Source organism: Nannobrachium achirus (assembly GCF_963921795.1).
Source record: "Nannobrachium achirus genome assembly, chromosome: 9".
Lineage (NCBI taxonomy): Eukaryota > Metazoa > Chordata > Actinopteri > Myctophiformes > Myctophidae > Nannobrachium > Nannobrachium achirus.
In genome coordinates, this window is record NC_137818.1 from 60364388 (window position 1) to 60386665 (window position 22278).

Consider the following 22278-nt stretch of genomic DNA (forward strand, 5'->3'; position numbering starts at 1 on the left):
TTTGGTGTAGAGGTTAAAAAAACGATTTAAGTGGTTAAAGGGATATTTCACTTTCAAAAAACCTTTGGTAATTTTATCGTCTAATTTTTAATAATTATTTTTTGTATTTCATTTTTTCCATTTTCCCAAATATTTTTTTTTACACAAAGGTGTTTCCCTGTTGAAAGCGGAATATCCCTTTAAATGTCTGAAAAAAACACATTAACATGAATCCAACATCAATAAGTCTATGAATCTATCTACTGTATGAAATCTATGAAAATCTGCAACACAGTTTTATACAATGTGTAGAGGGGGTCCCTGCTTCATCTCTCTCTCAACTAAGGGGTCCTTGGCCTGAAAACGTTGAAGACCCCTGCTCTAGATAATTTTTGTTTTGTTTCAAAAATAGCAGATCTACAAGCGCACAATGCGTCACAGCGAGGTGTTTTGTGAGTTTCAGCTGTTTTCAAATTGTCACGCCAGTATCCAATTGGTTGTTCTTTTCAGTTCATTTAATGGTCTGATTATGTGTTGCAGGATTCTGTTGGTGTGCATTGCTATTCTGTCAGGCTATTCCATCCATCTGCTCCTGAGAAGTGCTGGAGTTGTCGGTGAGTTATCAATAAACGTCAACAACACGTAGATATTTTATTTTATGTAAATGTTACCAGGCCCTCCAGGCCCAGGGCCTCTCCCCACACACACCCATTGTAACTTCAAACTTCATTTTAACCATGATAGATTCATTAAAAACATCCATTATAACTTATATTATAACATTTTTCATTTATTTTTAATAATATGTTTTAGTATTTCATTTTTTCCATTTTCCCAATTTTCTCTTTTAAATAAATGAAAAACGTTATCGACAAAACACGGCCTGCTCACGTATTAGGAGGGTAGTATGAGTCACCAGAAAAAAAATATTTTTAATGAATCTATCATGGTTAAAATGGAGTTTGAAGTTACAATGGGTGTGTGTGGGGAGAAAAGCCCATAAGGTGTTTCCCTGTTGAAAGTGGAATATCCCTTTAAAAAAACAAAATGTAGGAGACAAAAAAATAAAGGGACCCACAAAAAAGTGTCGGCGACCCACAAATGGGAGTACAGGGTAGAGAGAGATCTCCGTCTCTATGGTGTTGAAAGACGGGATACAATTATGGATAATCTGATGTATTATTAATTAATAACGTGGTGAGCCTACCTACGGGAAAAGCCAGCTAGCCTAAAGCTATTCATAATCGTTTCCTCATCTCCGTTAATAACAAAACTGTCAGAGGGTGAGCGAGACCAGCTGCATCGCAGAGGGATTTTGAATGACTGCCAATGTTTTTCAGTATAAAAAATAAAACAAATACATTTACCCCACCAATATACATTTTGAATTAAAATCAATTATCGATTATGTTTCATAATTGATTACTTTATTTTGGACGACAACCTGGTTGTGGCATGCATTAAATGACTGGCCCATACAAGCATAAAGCCCTATACTTTGTTGTGTGATATAGTTGAGAATCACTTATTTTCTGCATGGCACAGAGTTTAAATTAGGCTTTAGCCTGTCAATGTATCCATCGTTCACAAAGTGAATCGTTTGGATTGCTGAAAGTGATCCAAAAGATTTGGTGCATGAGTATCGTTGCCTTTTTGGAGCTGTGTGAAGCACAGGCTCCCTATACGTGGCTGTGTGGGTCTGTGTGTGTGTGTGTGTGTCTGTCTGTCTGTCTGTGTGTATGTAGCCTGAACTTCCTAAACTTCGGCACGCCACTAGTCCCACAGTTTTGCCACCACACACTCGCGCCATATGTCAAATCGACCGGCTTACTCGGGAATCGTGGGCTATTACTTTTCTAAGAGAAAGGTTTTATAGTTTAATTGATATTAATTTATTAGTGAATTAATTTTCCCCATTGACTTATAATGGGAATCGCAAAAACTCACATTCAATTATTTGTCTCTCGCAAACCATAGGGGCTAGAGTTTCAAGACTTGGAGAGGAGGTTCATAATGATTTCAAGGATTAAATAAAAAATAATTGTGTCATTTGGCCGCATGGTGGCGCCATAACACCCCACTTTACGTTTTGGCCTGTAACTCTTGAACCGTAGGTCGGAAAATTAAAAATATTTTTTCCCTGGATTCCTTGGGTCATGACGCATCTCCCCATATAGGCCACGCCCATTTGCGCCATGATAGATTTTCCGCCATCTTGAATTTTCTCCAAAACACACTTTTTGCTCCTTTTCCTACATATTTTCTTCAAATGTCACAAAAAACGGTACACATGATCCACACACACACACACACACACACACACACACACACACACACACACACACACACACACACACACACACACACACACACACACACACACACACACACACACACACACACACAGCTCCACTTCACACGGGTGTGATTTTTAGTTGTGGCGTGAAGTCTAGAGCGATTTTAAAAAATGACATATTTATAGTTATCGTGCTTGGTGCGAATGGCCTGATCTACAAGCTTGTGTTGTGATGTAGTGAACTTATACTATAGATTGGCTACTTGTGTCAATGAAAAGTATATGTAACCAATGAAAAGTATTAACTAGAGATTATGACTAAATAATAACTACATAGGATCCATTGGAACAGGATGTTTTTTCCAATTCTTTAAAAGTAACAGTTTTGGTACAGCAATGGTATGGAAGATGTAATCTAGCTTAATGTAACAACATGTAAATTAGCTTATGACTATTTCTGGTCTATTTCTGTCATGCAATACACATTTGTGCATGTGTCCCTGTCAAATAAACAAAACAAAACAAAGCTAGTCAACAAACAAGGTCAAGCATGATGTCAGCCTTTGTTGCTTTTCTAACACATACATGATGTCTGTGTGATTTGCAGGCATTCGGGCGTATGAGCAGCTTGGAAACCGAGCTTTTGGACCCCCAGGCAAAATTGTGGCCGCCAGCATCATAACAGTACACAACATCGGAGGTACTGGAGGGTTACCGTGCAATCAGATGTCTTCTGTGTAGAGCAGTGGTTCTCAACCTGTGGGTCAGGACCCCTAGGGGGGTCCCCAAATTATTTTGGGGGGTCCCCAGATGATTAACGTAATGTGAAACATTGTTTTCTCACTCAACAGTAAACAAACCAACATAAAGTTTAAGTGCACATTTCTAAAGTGACAATTTAAGGACTTTTTAATATCTCTAAAATGACTAATTAAACATTGGACAGATTTTCAAATATTAGAGCCATAAATTGTGAAAATAGCATGTAGATCTGCTATTTTCACAATAGAACCGTGTTATACAAAATGTAATGCCTCAACTCTTAGTGCTCGTCAGGGTGGGGGGGTCCCCAGTTAAAATATGATTATTTTAGTGGTCGCGGCCTGAAAAGGTTGAGAACCACTGGTGTAGAGAACCTGGACATTATCTCAATGAAATACTGAAATATGTGAAAACGCTTGTGTGTTTTCTCTTTTTTTTTTACCTTTCTTCCAGCGATGTCCAGTTACCTCTTCATCGTCAAGTCTGAGCTCCCACTGGTCATCCAGGCCTTCCTTGGTAAAACCGAGAACACAGGGTGAGAGTTCACATCCAGCACTGATTAATTAACACGCTAAAACACAAACCATGTGTCCATGTCAAGGACCCCCAAATAATAACCATAGCCTCTGGGTGTGGCCCAACTATTGCAAAAAATGGTGTAAACAGGGTTCCCACGGTCATGAAATTCCTGGAAATATTTTGAAATTAGAAAAATATTTTTCCAGTACTGGAAAAGTTTTGGAATTGATCAAGGGTCCTGGAAGGTCCTGGAAAAATTAGCTGTGCATTGTCTTTGGTTATTGATTTTGTTAATACCTCTGAAATGGCAAATGAAACATTGGCCAAATTGTCAAATATTAGAGGCAGAAATTGTGAAAATAGCAGATCTACATGCTCACAACGCCTCGCAACGTGAGGTGTTGTGAGCATGTAGATCTGCTATTTTCACCATGAAACCGTGTTAAGGCCACTTTTAACCGCACAGATTCGGCGACGATTCGGCGGCGGAAGGCGGCGGAAAGCGTCTGTTGCCGAACGGGAGCTCATCGTCAGGTTTTCGGCAGCGGGTCGGGAACCTTATCGACCGAAAACTGGAAAACTGGACTTGCTCAGTTTTGTTCAGTCGCCCCTCGCCGTCGGTAAGATTGAGGGAGTTGTAGAATAGTTTACTACTGCTCCAAAACCAAGCCAAAACAAGCCAGAGACATTTTCCCGTCGCATATTTTTACTAAATACCATATTCTCAATCTCAACTCTCAATTCCTATTCCAATCGGATCCAAAGCAAAGCTAGTAGTAGGCTAGTAATAGTCCATCAAGTGCCCGTGTTGTTGTTTTCTTTTTTTTCCTCCTCTGCACGGAGAACAGAGCTGCCTCCGGCCGGGTTAGGGTTGCCAGATTCTGTGAGTGAAATACGCGACCAGGTCTATGAAAATAAGCCCAAAAGCGCGACCAGTTTCACCTCTGAACTCTATTACATTAGTTATTTTATAAAATAATGTTGAAAGCAAGGCCAAATAAGCAACTACACTTCAGAAACAAGCCCAAACAAAAGCAACCCACATCTAGCAACATTATAGGAAAACAGGATCAACGTTGCTTATAAGGAGCAGACCTGGCACCACTGCCATACAGTAACTACAGTCGGCGTCGTCTGAAAAAAATAAAATAAAAAATAAGTGCTTAGTTTTTTGCAGTTCTTTGCAGTCTGTGTACAGTCAGAAGGAGTCTCCTGTAGGCTGTTTGGTGTGTAGACACCTTTAAACTAAATTTCTCAACTCTTAGTGCTCATCAGGGTGCCCCAGTTAAAATATGATTATTTCGGGGGTCACGGCCTGAAACGTTTGAGAACCACTGTCTTTGGGCATTGCGCATAGGAGTAAGCGACTCGTTATTTAGCTGAATTATTGTTATATAGTCCTGGATATCGGGTTAAATATTCTGGAAAAGTTTTGGAAAAGTTTTGGAAATGAATTGGTAAAAATGTGTGGGAACCCTGTGTAAAGAATAATAAGAATAATAATCTAATAAGCAAAATAGGCCACCGGTTCACAACGCATCGCCATGCGACACATTGAAAAGTGGTGTACAGGGACGTGAGAGAGAGAGCCAGGGGCTGAAACTTCTAAAGGGGCCTTTTGGTGAAAATATCAAAAATAGAAGACCTCACAAGCTCACGCTGCGACGCGTTGTGAACTTGGAGGCCGGCTATTTTCGGTACTTAATACCACACAAAACTAAACTAAACTTTCAACATAAGATGCTGCATTCAAGTTCAGGAGAGTTTGGACAAGGCAATTCTACTGAAAGCTGCCTTCAGGTATGGCATGGAAAGGGGGCATATTTGCATTTCTTTCACCTTAGTGAAAACGGCATTCATGGTCTGGAGAGGGCACTTTTTACAGACGGGTAAAAGGGCAGGGGCTCAAGACCCCTTTGATGTCTATGTGTGCACATTCCTGGTGGAATATATATTATTTTTCTCCCGTCCCCCCCTTACACCCCTGGTGCCCCCTCCAGCCCCCCTCCCCCCTCCCAAACCACCACCACATTCACCATGACATGTTCTGACCATCTTTCCATCTGTCTGTCCATCTGTCTGTCTGTCCATCTGTCTGTCTCTTAGAGAGTGGTTCTTGAATGGAAACTATTTGATCATGATTTGTAGTGCTGCCATCATCCTGCCACTGGCTCTCATGAAACAGCTTGGTATGTTCTCCCATCAACACCTCCACGCATTACCATCTCTACTACTGTCATCATCATTGTCTACATTGTCCAATCTTCGTAGTCTAGTAGGAAGGGGGGGGTCCACACGCATAGGGTGGATTTTCTTTTCGCCACCTGTTTTTTCTTAATCCTTAAAGGGTATATTTTAAGATTCTGCCAGGTAACAGGCTGACATATTGTCCCAAGGGGTTAATTTTTAATGATTTCTTGCAGCTACCCATTCACTTACTATAGGCCTACAGGAAAAAAACATACCCCCCAAAAGATCTTCTTCTAAGTAGCATGTGAGGGGTCTAACTAGTTTTTTCTGAATCCATTGCAAGTATTTGTTTAGCACAAAAGACTTTCCTTGGGCTAAAAATAGTTTTGTGGGGCCGTTTTTAGCCCAAGGAATGTTTTTCGTGCAAAACAAATGCTTGCAATGGATTCAGAATCATGAAAAACCCCTAGAGCAGAATCTTAAAGGTGATACACCATGCATTTAAAAAAGTATTTATGTCATATTGTTTATGTCCCAAAAACGTTTTTCAAAAGGTTTGAGGCTAAATTACCACTCCTGAATAGAGAGCCTCTCTCATTTTTGAATGGCTCTCTGAGAATTTTCAGCTGCAGTACCACCTTTGGCCTGAACTTTTGGAAAAAAAAATCTTTTGAAAAATATATATATATTTTTCTTCAAAAACGGCCGTCGATGACGTCAGCGACGGCAGCAAATCTGGACAGCCTGTTTTGAGAACCCGTGGGATGCTTTTAACCTCCGCCTTCCCAAAACCAGAGAAAGACACAATGGTCAGAAATGGGACTTTGTGAGGATAGAAGGTGCTAGTAGGACCCCAAAAAAAGGTTTTAAAATAGGAAAAGTGAAATTTCATGGTGTATCACCTTTAAAATATACCATTTAAGGATTAAGAAAAAACAGGTGGTGGGGGAAAAAAAACTTTCCTACTAGACTATCGTTATTCTGTAAACTTTCACCACGTTACATTACGTTACGTTGCCCTGATGTTTGCTGACATCATGATGCATGGGTGTTGTTGCAGGTTACCTGGGCTACACCAGCGGCTTCTCTCTCTCCTGCATGGTGTTCTTCCTCATCTCGGTGAGTCCACACACACCGTTGGTTGTGGCCAGGGGCGTCACACTGGGGGGGAAAGTGGGACTGAGTTACTAGGGCCCAAGGTGGAGGGGGCCCTCATTATTTAGCTATTGAAAAATAGCAGATCTACAAGCTCACAGCGCGGCACCGAGTGCCGCGCTGCGAGCTTGCAGATCTGTTATTTTTGAAAAGTCGTGAAAATGTGTGCAAATCTTTGAATACATTTATTTTTTAAGCAAACATTTCTAACTCAAATTTTGCTTCTGGGGGCGGGGGGGGGGGGGGGGGGGGGGGGGTCCCTGGAACTAAATATTTTGAGATGGGGGGTCCATGGCCAAATACATATAATTTTGGGGGTCCTTCACATGAAAAGGTTTGAGCACCACTGACCTTAGAAGGATTTGGAATAGCCTATTCAAAGACTTGCACATTTTCACGATTTTTTCAAAAATAGCAGATCTACACGCTCGCAGCGCGGCACTCGGTGCCGCGCTGTGAGCTTGTAGATCTGCTATTTTTCAATAGTTAAAGCCAAAATGTGAGTGAATCCTTGTACCCAGGGCCCAGCATTTGGTGCAACACCCCTGGTTGAGGCAGTAGAATGCAGTGCCTTGTGTACGCGCCGTCTGAACAAATTCGAAAGATTAAGGTCATTTTGAAAATATGTATTTATTTGAATTTCTTGACAACGTTCACCGAGGATGAAATGCCCAAAATACATATGCCAGGTTGGAATAAGGAGAGTGTTTTCTGCTGGTGTTTCAGCGATCTGCTCAGTGTAGTGAGTGCCTAAACCTAAACCTAACCTCAGTAAAACTATGCCTAAACCCAACCCTAACCTAACCTCAGTAAAACTATGCCTAAAACTATCCCTAACCCTAACCAGAACCGGTGCGCATTTCCGAACACACCCTTTGATACACTCAGACTGAAACACCAGCAGAAAACACTCTCCCGGTTGGAATAGGGCTGCGGCTGTCACAATTATGAATTTAATTTAATTGTGATTAACGATTTGTGTTTTTAGCATTGAACATATGAATAGGAAATACATTTGTTTGCCTTTTAGGCTTCGCAATCTAAACATGCACAGGGAAGATATGTAAAATAACTGAAATATACAAAGAAATCACTGACATTTATACATTTTATACAAACAAAAGGTAAAACATTGCTGATCTACAAAGTTACACATTGTCAGCTATTTCAGCTTTTTTTATGATAAGAAAACAGATCACACACACCCGAAGTGAGTTTGAAAACATGACCAATGATGAAAAACTCCCATACCTACTGGGAGAAATACAACAATGTTCGAACACAGCAGCAAGACTTGTCAACTGTTGTGACAAAAGAAGGCTAGAAACACAACAACCCTAAGGACTATAAACCATGGCTTGACATCTAGACCTACTGCACATACAGTATGAAACAGAGCTGCTACCTTTAAATGCATTTTGAGAACAAATAATGCTGTTATTTGTTCCAAAAGCTTTATACCCTGTATATATAAAATGTCACAATGGGACATAGCTCTGTTTACACAATGCTGTACCCCCTCCCAGTCCCAATGTATATATGTTCCCCATTTTCAACAGTTTTTATTTTATTTGTGACACTTGCTTTGGCAATGTAAACGTATGTTTTCTCTTGTCAATAAAGCTCCTTTGAATTGAATTGAATTGAATTGATAAAAATAATTGTGATTATCTCAAATAATTGTGATTAGACAATTATGTCATAATTGTGACAGGCCTAGGTTGAAGGTGGTTAACCAAAGTATGTCCGTGTCCCACCAGGTGATCTATAAGAAGTTCAACATCCCATGTCCGCTCACTGCGCTGGACACCAACGTAACCTCCTGGATGGACCCGGATCTTCCTGGCGCCAACGGGACAGACATGATGACTGACGACTCCTGTGAGGCCAAGATGTTCACCATGAACTCACAGGTTATTATCAGTAGAATTCTCAAACAGTTTCATTGTGTATCCGACCCTTGTTTGGAAAGATTTGGTGCCAGAGACTCCCATGCATGATTTTAATTGTTAAAATGTTTCAAAATTATTATTCATGTTTTTTTTTTTTTTTTGGTTGAAGATCTATAAGCTCACGTGTCACATTGAGATGTGTTCTGAGCTTGTAAATCGGCAATTTTGTGTTTTTTTGTTATTAAAGGCATAATATGTAGGCCTTTGCCCTATGTTTACATAACAAAACTATATATATATATATGTGGCGGAGAGAGTCGCAGCCCCAGCCTGAAGCCTCAAAAGTCTAGTATCTGCCCTCGTTCCATAGGGATGTCCCTTTGGAGTGATGGTTAAGATATTGGACTTTCACGCGGGAGACCCGGGTTCGAAGCCGGGTGGGGAGGTTCGGATCACCTCTGTTACATATATATATATATATATATATATATATATATATATATATATATATATATATATATATATAGTTTTTTAACAATCATTTCCCTTTATACCAGCAGTTATCAGCCACAGGAGTGAGTAGTTACCTGCAGAAACACATTGCCCTCTCGCTGTACTTTGGTGTTTTCACCGTTTGTTTTGGTAGACCCCGTCGTTTTGGGCCAATCAAAACAAACAGCAAATCAAAATACAGCGAGAGCAAGTTCGTTCTGCACTAAATCACATGTCAGGTGATATCCGCCGCAGGTCACACATTACACCAGGGCTGGCTGCGTTACATTGGTTACCCATTGACTGCAATAAATAATACATTTTGCCGGGGGTGTCGCACCAAATTCTGGGCCCTGGGTACAAGGATTCACTGCGGGCCCCCGTGAATGTTCTTCATAGGGGGAGGGGGTTTAACCCATTTAGACTGGGAACGCATTATTACTCATTATTTAGTGCTTTAACTATTGAAAAATAGCAGATATACAAGCTCACAGCGCAGCACCGAGTGCTGTGCTACGAGCTTGTAGATCTGCTATTTTTAAAAAGTTTAGAAAATGTGTGCAAGTCTTTGAAAAGCCTATATTTCTATGTCAGTGGTGCTCAAACTGTTTCATGTGAAGGACCCCCAAAATGATGTATTTGGCCACAGACCCCCATCACAAAATATTTAGTTCCAGGGACCCCCAAGAAGCAAATTTTGAGTTGACAAATGGATGCTTGCACACATTTTCACGACTTTTCAAAAATAGCAGATCTACAGGCTCGCAGCGCGGCACTCGGTGCCGCGCTGTGAGCTTGTATATCTGCTATTTTTCAATAGCTAAAGTATAAAATAACGAAGGCGCCTCCACCTTGGGCATTTTACCTACCTGGTCGGACTTGAAATGCTGCTCAGACGCCGTCTCGGTTTGCTGTTCCTCAAGTGCTTTGTTTGTTTTTTGTTCTCTCCAGACGGCGTACACCGTCCCCATCCTGGCCTTCGCCTTCGTCTGTCATCCCGAGGTCCTCCCTATCTACACAGAGCTCAGAGAGTGAGTCCACGCCTTAGAGCGGTGTTTCCCAAACACGGGTTCATTGGGTTGTGACGCGAACCTGTTTTCATGAGGCAAATACACGTTTGACGCAAATGTCCAGATCTTTCTTTTACTTTTGCTACAAATAAATTATATATATATATCGTCACTGTCGGGCAGAAACCTTGTATCTCCAAGTTTCAAATGTGTACGTTTTTTCGCTAAGTTAAAGCCCTGCTTCATCAGACAAGGCTGTCGCACAAAAGTTGTGAAAACAGCAGATCTACAAGCTGACAAGTGCTTGTAGATTGTCTGTTTTCACTAGTTTAGTTGATTTTTATAAAAACTAACAAACATTTTGGACATACAAGGTTTCCATCCGACGACGATATATATATATATATACCGTATTTTCCGGACTATAAGGCGCACTTAAAAGCCTTTAATTTTCTCAAAAAACTACAGTGCGCCTTATAGTCCAGTGCGCCTTATATATGGATCATTCATTGACATTGACATTCCCTTTAGCACAGCTCCATCTGTTTGATGCATAACGCAACGGTAGTGTCTATTATGTGCGCCTTATAGTCAGGTGCGCCTTATATATGAAAACAGTTTGAAAATAGACCATTCATTGACAGTGCGCCTTATAGTCAGGTGCGCCTTATAGTCCAGAAAATACTGTATATATATATATATATATATACCGTAAATATATATATATATATATATATATAATATATATATTCTTTATTTTTATTTTTTGGGGGGGGGGCATTTAAAAAAGTGCCCATCTACAAGATTATAATACATTTATGTTGATTTTTCCCATGGCAAATCCCAGGTTGAGGCTTGAGAACCCTTGTCTTTAGAGCTCATTTACAAGGAAACAAATCTGTCCCAAGTGCGCCCCCTGCAGTACATTCACAATAAGGCTGTGTCATGTGTGTGGGCAAGAATCTTGCAATATGACACTAGCTTATCATAATAGGGGTTCTGATTCAATTTATTGCAATATCTTGCGATACTTTAAGCAAGATGATAGGTTGTTAAACAATCTAAGTTGAGGAAAACTGTCATAGTATAAAGAAATACTATTATTGTTTGTGATATGGATCTCGCTTGTGTCTGAAATAAAGATTGAATTGAGTTGAATACACAACCATATGCATAAACATTTTGTTTAAAAGTTAACTTATTTTTTTATGCAATCACAATCACAACAGAGGCATTTATTCAGCATAGTCTGTCTAATATTATAGTATTTTGTGCAATCTGAGCAAAGGATTAAAATGTGCCTATTATATCAGCAAAAGGAAAAAGAAAGGTAATCCATTGAGTTTGACAATCAATACAGTTTTGCACAACATAATATCGCAATACGTGTATCCACACTTTCTTACACCTCTAATTCACACACCTGCAAGGAAAGGATGATGTTTTCCTGTAGACCAGTGGTTCTCAACCTGTGGGTCAGGACCCCCAGGGGGGTTCCCAAATAATTTTGGGGGGTCCTCAGATGATTAACTTAATGTGCAACATTGTTTTCTCCCTCAACAGTAGACAAACCAACATAAAGTTTAAGTGTATAGAGGTTATCTGCACATTTCTAAAGTGACAATTTAAGGACTTTTTACATCTCTAAAATGACAAATTAAACATTGGCCAAATTGTCAAATATTAGAGGCAGAAATTGTGAAAATAGCAGATCTACATGGTCACAACGCCTCGCAACGCAATAGAACCATGTTATACAAAATGTATTGCCTCAACTCTTAGTGCTTGTCAAGGTGGAGGGGTCCCCAGTTAAAATATGATTATTTTGGGGGTCGCGGCCTAAAAAAGGTTGAGAACCACTTCTGTAGACTAATACAGTTCCTGTGATTACGTCTCAATGCAGCGCTACCAAGAAACGCATGCAGGCCGTCGCCAACGTCTCCATCCTGGCCATGTTCGTCATGTACCTGCTAACAGCTCTCTTTGGCTACCTCACGTTCTACGGTAAGTCGCTAATATGCATCTCCTCAAGCCCTCAAGCCTTATTTGTAGTTATTCATACAAAAATAGCCAATATGCAAGCTTAAAACACAACATGGTGCGATGCATTGTGAGATTTTCAGTGTGCGACAATGGCGTCTGCCGTAAGTATTCCGTGTGGTCTCTGACAATCATATGGATTGGGTTCGGTTCGGTGGCTCAGGGGTAGAGTGGGCAGTAGAGCGGCCGGATGGGAACTGTAAGGTTCCCAGTTCGATCCCGGGCTCCCCCAGAGTTATGTCGAAGTGTCCTTGAGCAAGACTCTGAATCCCTAATTGCTCCAGATGTTTAGGCCTAGAATTATCGAATGCTTTAGCTATTGAAAAATAGCAGATATACAAGCTCACAAGCTTGTAGATCTGCTATTTTTGAAAAACCGTGATATATATATATTTTTTGAATATATCTTTTTTGTAACTCAAATATTTGCTTCTGGGAGGTCCCTGATACAATATTTTGAGATGGGGGGGTCCCTGGAACAACATATTTTGAGATGGGGGTCCGTGGCCAAATACATGTAGTTTTGGGTGTCCTTGGCGTGAAACATTTTGAGAACCACTGACAGAAACATAGTTAAAAAAAAAAAAAAAAAAAAAAAACCTAGAAGGATTTAGAAGACACATAGAATCGGGTCAAAATATTCAAAGATTTCCACAAATTTTCAAGATTTTTCAAAAATAGCAGATCTACAAGCTCACAGCGCGGCACTCGGTGCCGCGCTGTGAGCTTGTATATCTGCTATTTTTTATATTTAAAGCATAAGATATTGCGTGGTTTCCGCCATCCGCCATCGGTGTATGAAAGTACAGTATGTGTGAATGGGTGAATGTTACGCACAATCTATATAAAGCGCTTTGAATAAAAAGCATTTACCATTTAACCATTGATGACGCCATGTGTTGTGTTTCTCTGTGTGCAGCTAATGTGGAGTCAGAGCTGTTAGCGACCTACAGCAAAGTGGACCCGTTGGACACGCTGATCCTCTGCGTGCGTCTGGCCGTGCTGGTGGCCGTCACTCTGACCGTCCCTGTGGTTCTCTTCCCGGTGAGACACACCTACACAGACACGCACACACACACACACACACACACACACACACACACACACACACACACACACACACACACACACACACACACACACACACACACACACACACACACACACACACACACACACATTAGACGATTATGTAATAATTGTGACAGCCCTAATTCTAAGAAGACTCCATCTTGACTTTGAGGAATTCAGTTAAACTCAAACCACTCTGTGCAGGCAAAGTCAAAGTGATATAAAATTAAAGATTAACCGCTCTTACATTTTTTAATTAAATGGTGTATGAGAGGGAGAAGGGCCTTCACTTCACACACAAAAAAACGTCATTGAATACACATGTTAATGTCTAAACAACACAGTCATTCAGTGTCGTTCTCTCAGACTGAGGAGTTGTTTTGAAGTGGTGGTTAATGGTTGTAAATGTACTGTACACACACACACAGCCAATTACAATTTGTTAATCAGTTCAGAGTCAGATGATTCCTCTTGGAATAATATGCCTCAGAGACGCAACCCCCACCCCCCATTCACACATTCAGTGTCATTTTCTAAGACCGAGACGTTAGTCCCTGTCTGACCCTGTCTGACATTCCTGTCTGACGTTGTGAGGGCTTGGCCATAGCTGAATGTGTATAGGCCAGTGTGGAAGCAATTGTGTTTGACATTGAAATCAATGGAAAGTTGGATGGTTTTGGTGGGTCATAAGTGATGTATTGGCAAAACTGTGGAAAACAAGATGCACAATATCAGTAGGTTAGGTTCAAACAATTCCCTGCAATGATGATATTGCAGATATTGGCAAACCTTCAAAGGGCTTAAACTCAGAGGAAAAGGAGCACTCTGGCTTTCTTCTGGTACTACTGAATAGTGTCCAGTTTTCCCAAAATAGTGCCCATATTTCCTTCCAAAAAACCCACCTCATGCGCCCAGTCTTCTCCCCACAAAGTGCCCAGTCTTCCCCCCAAACAAATCAACGAGTGCCCACTCTTCTGGATACCATAACAGAGGGAGGCAAACGTGAATCCAGGCTGTTGTTGATGCCAGGTTGATGCAAAAGACAAAAATAGGAATGGGCACCTCAACTCCCCCTGGAGGACACCGGCTGGTATTACACATGGACCAGACGCAGCCTCATGACACAATTTGTCACGTGATGAATATCTAATAAGATGGCACAATGAAGGGAAGATTTTGGTGGTCAAAAATGAAGACACTATGACTGTAAGCATGAGTCACACAACCGCAATGCAGTATTTCTTATGTATGCTGCTTTCACTATCACTACCACCTTATTTTACAGTATATACTCTACCAAGGAAGTGAAGTGTGGGTCATGAAGTGTAGGTCAGACTCATAACTATAATAAGATTGCGGATACAATCGGCTGAAATTAGTTTTCTCAGGCTGGCCTCTCCCTTAGAGATAGGGTGAGAAGTTCAGTCATTTGTGAAAGACTCGGAGTAGAACCCAACTTGACTTGGAAAGGAGCCAGCTTAGGTGGTTCAGACATCTAGTATGGATGCCTCCCAAGTGTTTCCCTGGGAAGAGGCCCTGGGGCAGGGTCCCCTCCATCTGGAAGACCAGATGGAGGGATTATATCTCCACACTGGCCTGGGAACGCCTCCCCATCCCCCTGGAGGAGGGAGTTTTTCTTTGCCCCGTTGAAAGGTTGAAAGGACTTGCACATGACAATATCAAATTGGAGTACCGCCGTGGACTAATGCATATCAAACTGGGGGTCATTGCAATTAACAAGGTTGCAAGTCATTGTTGCGACCGTAGGTCGCAGTTTAGTATGTGAACGGTCACAGCTTGGCCGTATCTCTGTAACACCTGACACTGTGGTTCCCTTGACACATCACTGTGACATCACAAGTGACATCACAGTGATGTCAGATACTCAGAGCAGGGATCTCCATATGTACTGTAGGCATAAAAACAGGTGACATCACAGTGATGTCAGCTACTCAGAGCAGGGATCTCCATATATGTGCATAAAAGGGATGTGTCACATCAACGGTCTGGGTTGCATTTATGTCTCTCTTAAGCCCCTTTTCTACTGCAGCTTTAGCACCACACTACACAACACTACACCGCACCACAAATATCTACATTTTCCATTACACAAAAGTACCTCAAAACAAATGACCCTATTAACTGTGATTATAATACAATATAAATGTGTATTACAACTATCCTAATTATAATACACTATAAAGTATTAATGTATTACAATGATAACTATTATACACTATAATAGATTATAATAGTGGTTATAACACAATAGAATCGATTATCATGTATTACAACTATATACTGGTGGTCTAAATGAAAGGCCAGTGAGTGTTCAGTCATTATGAAGTGTTTGGCCCTGTTTGGCCTAGCTCGGACCTACTCTAGATTGGATGCTTTTTAGTACCACGTTTAGTACCACTTGCACACCACTCTACCCAGGTCCTTGTAGTGGAAAACCTGGCACAAGTGGGCGGTGTGGAGTGGTGTGGTCTTTAGTGTTTATGTGGCCCACGGCCACGGGCCAAACCTTCACAGCCCTGCATCAACAACATTTGTCTTCCATCGTTATGGGGATGTCATGTTGTCTCTCTCCGTCTCCCTCTCAGATCCGCCGGGCTATTCTCCAGATTCTGTTCCCAGACAAGCCCTTCCACTGGGCCCGGCACATCATCATCGCCCTCTGCCTGCTCATCATCGTCAACGTGCTCGTCATCTTCGTGCCCTCCATACGAGACATCTTTGGCCTCATAGGTAAATGTCCCTCCTCGTTCTCTTTGGGGAGGCGGGGGGTCCCCAAATTATTTTGGGGGGTCCCCAGATGATTAACTTAATGTGAAGCATTGTTTTCTCACTCAACAGTAAACAAACCAACATAAAGTTTAAGTGTATAGAGGGTATTTGCACATCTCTTAAAACTCATACAGGGCCAGATTTCCAAAATATGAATATGAATGTGCGCTTATAACGCCAGGAAATAGCTATTTTGTATCCCCCCAGACCACCTTAACCAGACCACCTTAACGAATGCACGTTCAACATACCATACCACCAGATGACCACTAGAGACCACCATACACCATACACTGACATGGTCCCATGTTAAGCCTGTTTAAATCCACATAACAGGATGAGACGCTGACTTGGTCCTCATTGACTTAACATGGACGGGCCGCCGGTCACCATTTCAGCTCAATACTGTTCAATTCGTGCTTGATCGTCTCAAACCACCATTGGTATGGGCATCGGGACGTATATAGATGCCACACAGAAAGTTTCAGAATCAAAATCCGACCTAGTGAAGCTACGTGAGGGTCGGATGGTTGCATTGAGGCTAACGCTAGCAGAGGCCTGTTGTCAACAGGAAGCCCTGGTTTAAAGGTGACGTCATAATCGTATCCTTTTTTTTCACGGTTTACGTGTGGACATTAGCTGAGGTAAGCTAACCATTTCGCTCCGTCTATAAACACATATTAAAAGCTTAAACAATGCTTTTATATAAAAGTCGCTCCGAGTCGCTCGGCACCAAACGCCATAGTGAACTAGTCGCTCGTAAAGTCGCCCGGCGCTAACTGAGTTAAGTGACAATTTAAGGACTTTTTCCTCTCTAAAATGACTAATTAAGCATTGGCCAAATTCCCAAATATTAGAAGCAGAAATTGTGAAAATAGCAGATCTACATGCTCACAACGCCTCGCAAACGGGAGGCGTTGTGAGTAGGGATGGCCAAATGGAGATTTTTTCTTAACCGATAACCGAAAGGCCTTATCAGTTAATTAACCGTTAACCGTTAAGGAAATGTCTTCAAAAATGCGTTAAGGAAATGTGTTCAAAAATGCGCTATTTTAGCGATTTAAAAAAGGAAAATACACCCGTTTTTCCCCATAATAAAGTGCCATATTTACACATTACAAACAATAAAAGGAGAAACAAGAATACAAATGTTTTCTAAAAGAAATGTGTTTTTGCAAAGAAACGGTGGCATTGAAATGATCAGTCTGTAATGTGATGCGCTTTCGCCAGGCACGTGCGCACATACAGCAAACGGGGCTGGAGCCCTTAACTTTTATCAACAGAATTGTCCACCAAAAGGCCATTCAGCCCATGCCTCTCTAACATTCTGTGCACTCCCTGGCTATCGCCTAACTAAACAGCCGCAGCGAGATGCTCGTATGTAGAACAATAACTTTCAATCGTATAACTTTTGGAATGGTTGAACCGGCTAAACGTGATGTCCATTTCATTAATTTTCTTCTCTCTCGCCCGTGTTTTGTGTGTGCTGATGCAGCGATCATTGAAATTGCGACTCTGAGCTCAGCTTTGTTATTTTCGCATATCCTACTCTGTAACCAAGACGACTTTAGCGTTCCTCACGTCATCAACATGTAACATTAGAAAGTTGTGTTTAAGCTCTTCTTAAACGGGATTCAATGTGACGGGGTCTGTTTTGTAAAATCCAATCGACGACGGAGCATTTGTTGAATAAGTCAGCGTGTACGACTCGCGTCGCAGACTCGCAGTTGCGTGAATGCTGGATGTTACACAGACAATGGTGTCCCAGAAATGTGTGACCACAGCGCGTATAGTTGCATGGTTGATGACTTGATGTTGCGTAGATATTGGTGTACGGGGCTTTTGGTGTGACACATGGGTTGATTTCCTTTTTCTTTTCTTTTTTATCGGTCAAAATTGACCGTTAGTGCTTACCGGTAACCAATTTCTTATCGGTTTAACGGTAACAGTTAACCGTTGGCCATCCCTAGTTGTGAGCATGTAGATCTGCCATTTTCACAATAGAACCATGTTATACAAAATGTACTCTTAGTGCTCGTCAGGGTGGGGGCGGTCCCGGTTCAAATATGATTATTTTTGCTGTCTTAGCGGACGTTCTCTTAGCAAAACGTCTGCGGTGATTTACCGCGTTCAGCCTCGTTAACGTCTGTTCTCTGTTCTCCGTCCTTTTTCGACTTCCAGGAGCCACTTCTGCCCCGAGCCTCATCTTCATCCTCCCTGGGGTCTTCTACATCAGGATTGTTCCAGAGGACCAGGAGCCTTTGTTGTCCAGACCCAAAATCCAGGTAATTTGCTAATTCGCAACAACTTCAATGGCCTCCAAGATAATGGCCATTCTGCATGATGAGTACTGTTAAAGGGATATTCCACTTTCAACAGGGAGCAGTGGTAGGGCCTCTCTCCACATACAAACCCATTGTAACTTCAAACTCCATTTTAACCATGATAGATTCATTAGAAACACCCATTATTTTTTCTGGTGACTCGTTTTACCGTCCTAATACGTGAGCAGGCCGTGTTTTTTCGATAACTTTTTTCATTTATTTTTTATAATTATTTGGGAAAATGGAAAAAATGAAATACAAGAAAATAATTATTAACAATTAATGAAAAAAGTTATCGAAAAAACACGGCCTGCTCAGATATTAGGAGGGTAGTATGAGTCACCAGAAAAAATAATGGGTGGTTTGAACACAGGACTTTTACTTGTAACAGAGTATAGTATTTCTACAATGTGGTATTGCTACTTTTATGCTTGTAAGCAGTTGTGCTTTCGAGGCCGGACGTGACCGAACGCCGTCAGGAAAATATATTTCCCACATGCACGCGCAGGAACGGCACGGAACAGTGCATGCTAGAACCATAGAGTTATAGGCTATACGAGTGACGACGCGCACATATAAATGGCTATTTGCATAACAAGTTTACCAGGTTTAGTGAGTGGTGGGCTTGCGCATCCCCCATAGATTCACAAGTCCAAGTAGGCTACCCTATTCATATGGATAGGCTACTTTTAACACCTACTATAGGTTTCCAGTGGTGACTGTATGTGCGTGCGTCCTCATAGGCTACGTGGCTCCATTACTGTGGTAGGTAGGCCTACCGTTTGAGATTCGTTCAAAGCAAACTTTTAGTTTCTCTACTGCAGTGCAGTATTTTATATTTGCTCCATGCACACATGTAGACGCACGCACACATCTATAGGCGCGAGTGCACATGACGTCAATAAATGACCGTCCCCCTGAAAAGAAAACACCTAAGCACCACTGCTTGTAAGTACTTCCTTCTAACTGCATTCTGTTCTTGTCCACAGGCTGCCCTCTTCGCTGGACTGGGGGTCATATTCATGGTGATGAGTCTGTCCTTCATCATCTTCGACTGGACGACCGGGGAGTCTCGAAGTGGAGGCGGTCACTAGCCATAACCGTTGAGACTGATGTGACACATAACCAGGATGCCAAACCAAAAGCTCTCTCAGTCATTAAATTACCCCCGACCTGCCCGCTGCTCAACCAAAGCCAAAGAACGGAGGCAAAACGGAGGCACATTCGGCTTCACCAGAGGAGGGCCGATGTGATGTTTCCTTCCCCAACAAGAAAGTTTAAGAGTTTTTGGCATTCTGTGGGAGGCAGAGAGTAGGTCAGAGCACAACGATCCAGGAGAACACAAAGCAAATTATTGTGTTCCATTAACAAATACAGCGGGCTCACGTTACGGATGTTTTGGAAACGTTTCATCAAGATGTCGGGAAAGACGGCAGGTTTATAGCTGAATAAAAAGGGCCTATTGAACGATGAGAGGAAAGAGTCACAGACTTTGAAATAACAGGAAGGTACCCAATGGAAATTCCATTTGCGGAGAGACGGTGGGCTTGGCAGTTGGCATTGAATAGCTCCATCACTGCCACAGTCATTCCTGTCCATGTTAAAGTCATGCTGTGTAACTTTTTCAGTTAAACAAGTTATGTATTTATTTATCAAATGTTTGAGTTAATACGTATTACATACCATCTCTGACAATGTTGTTCCTTTCCAAAATGTCCTCAGCATTCGCTTTAGAGCGGTACTTCCATGGTTTTGTTTTGAACGGAATTCTGGGAATCGAAGTTCTAACAGGTCATAGACAGTCGCGGACACCAGAGCTACCATACGTAGGTGTTGCCAAAAATGAATGTTACAAAGTGTGACTTTAATCATTTAAATCTATATACTAGCTGACCCAAGTCCCCTAGGGGTCTATACTTGACTGCCTCCCGTTTTCGCTCTACACTAAACATCTTCGACGAAAACAATGCGGTTGCATTGCAATGCCTTGTGAGCTTGTAGATATTTTCACCGAATGTTCACCCCAGAATAGGGTGAACACATGAACCGTAGGGTTTATGTGTTAAAGTCCCGGGGCCCCTCCACACACAGGTGTTTTGCTGATTAGACCTCTTCTCAGCTCCCCCTTGTCACAGTGCGTGAAGGAGGTGGCTATATAAAGCAATGAATGTTCTGTGCTGCAGTCATGGCATTCATTTCTCCATTCCTTCTATAATAACACTTTACTGTACTTTGTGCAACGTTTGATGTCCAACTTGAGCGGTTAGAGTGTCCAGACAGGGGCAATTCTTTGCGAATCGGATTTGAATAACATTTCAAACCACTTAGGAATGTGACTCAAATCGCAAAAATCTGTTTCCACATGTTTTTGTTTTTTACTGTTCAGACTAGCAAGGCCTCTGTGCATGCCCACACAGTCCAGAGAAGAGCTCTAATCACCATCTCCCTGCAAAACCCACTTTTAATGCAGTAGCAAATTTCCTGGCACCTTCCCAAAAACGCCCCATCATTCTGGGAATTTGCTCTCTTGTACTAAATAAGAGTACCTTTCACTCCGTGCATCCCTTTTTTACTTTTTGATAGTCTCATGAAATTGACTTACTGTTACTCTGGGCTGGCGCTGACCTCAGTGATTCAGTGTAATCACTGTATAACAGGGTTCCCCAATAGGCGGCCCGTGGGCCGCTACTGTCAGGCCCCCACCAACCCCAGTAATAATGGTGGTATAAGAGCAGCAACAACACTAGTATATCGTCGTTGTCAGGTGGAAACCTTGTATCTCCAAATGTGTACGTTCTTTCGCAAAGTAAAGCCCTGCTTCATCATTCAAGGCCGTCTCACAAAAGTAGTGAAAACAGCAAATCTACAAGCACACAACGTGCGAGGCGTTGTGTGCTTGTAGATCGGCTGTTTTCACTAGTTTAAATCATTTTTAAAATGATAAATGCAAAACGAACGGTTTTGGACATACAAGGTTTTCACCCGACAACGACGTTATCTGAACTGTCACTGGAGTAGCGGGAACGCCACCGTCGCCCCCTGCAATGTTGTGGCCCTCTGCTTGGTACCCTAGACATAATTCGGACCTTGGGGGAAACTATTTGGGGAACCCTGCTGTATAATGTGTATATTACCACAATCCAGTCTACCAAAGAATGACGTATTTTTTTAAGGGGAGGCTTTTACTGTGTTGAATATGTTGTTCTGCTTTTTTTATCATTATTGTTCTACACTTAACTATTCTATTGATAACCAAAATTGTGAAATTCATTACCTTGAGTGTGACAATACTATGAATCAAGTTGCTTGATGACACTCGTAATACAACTCAAAAACTCGTAATACTTGAAAGGGCAGACCAGACCTGTGGTACAGTATGTAATGTGATTGTGAAACACAACTGTTTCAGGATCACACACCAGTGGGCAGAAGTAGAAGAGTGGTTCCTACTTCACACTCTTGAGAACTCTTGTGTACATACAGTATGTCTGTAAAAAGAACCAAAGCTTTTTAACCTGGAGAATGAGGACATTGAGGACATCAGATCCGGCTATATAGCGTGAAATACGCACTCTACAATTTCATTATCCTAATATATACCAGTGGTTCTCAAACATTTTCATGTCAAGGACCCCCCCAAATGTAAAACAAATAGACAGTACATGGCCACAGATGCTCATTTTGTAAAGATTTCTCAACATTTGCCAAGGAAAATAAAATGGGGCTTAAGTGTTTAAATTGTGCCTCATTTAATAATA

General features: G+C 41.6%; 1 protein-coding gene across 1 annotated transcript in view; it reads left to right on the forward strand.

Annotated features, from left to right (window-relative positions):
• The window catches only part of LOC308291296 (sodium-coupled neutral amino acid transporter 3-like), a gene marked incomplete at both ends in the record, with an annotated part of 25356 nt that extends 5742 nt beyond the window's left edge, over positions 1–19614 (forward strand). Inside the window, 12 exons of the mRNA XM_080733278.1 lie at positions 520–593; positions 2883–2975; positions 3491–3572; positions 5663–5745; positions 6807–6865; positions 8662–8814; positions 10237–10316; positions 12199–12299; positions 13255–13379; positions 16013–16157; positions 18378–18481; positions 19510–19614. Of these exons, the coding sequence (XP_080589404.1) occupies positions 520–593; positions 2883–2975; positions 3491–3572; positions 5663–5745; positions 6807–6865; positions 8662–8814; positions 10237–10316; positions 12199–12299; positions 13255–13379; positions 16013–16157; positions 18378–18481; positions 19510–19614 (1204 nt within the window). The remainder of the gene's footprint in view (positions 1–519; positions 594–2882; positions 2976–3490; positions 3573–5662; positions 5746–6806; positions 6866–8661; positions 8815–10236; positions 10317–12198; positions 12300–13254; positions 13380–16012; positions 16158–18377; positions 18482–19509) is intronic.
• Between the last annotated feature and the right edge of the window lie 2664 nt (positions 19615–22278).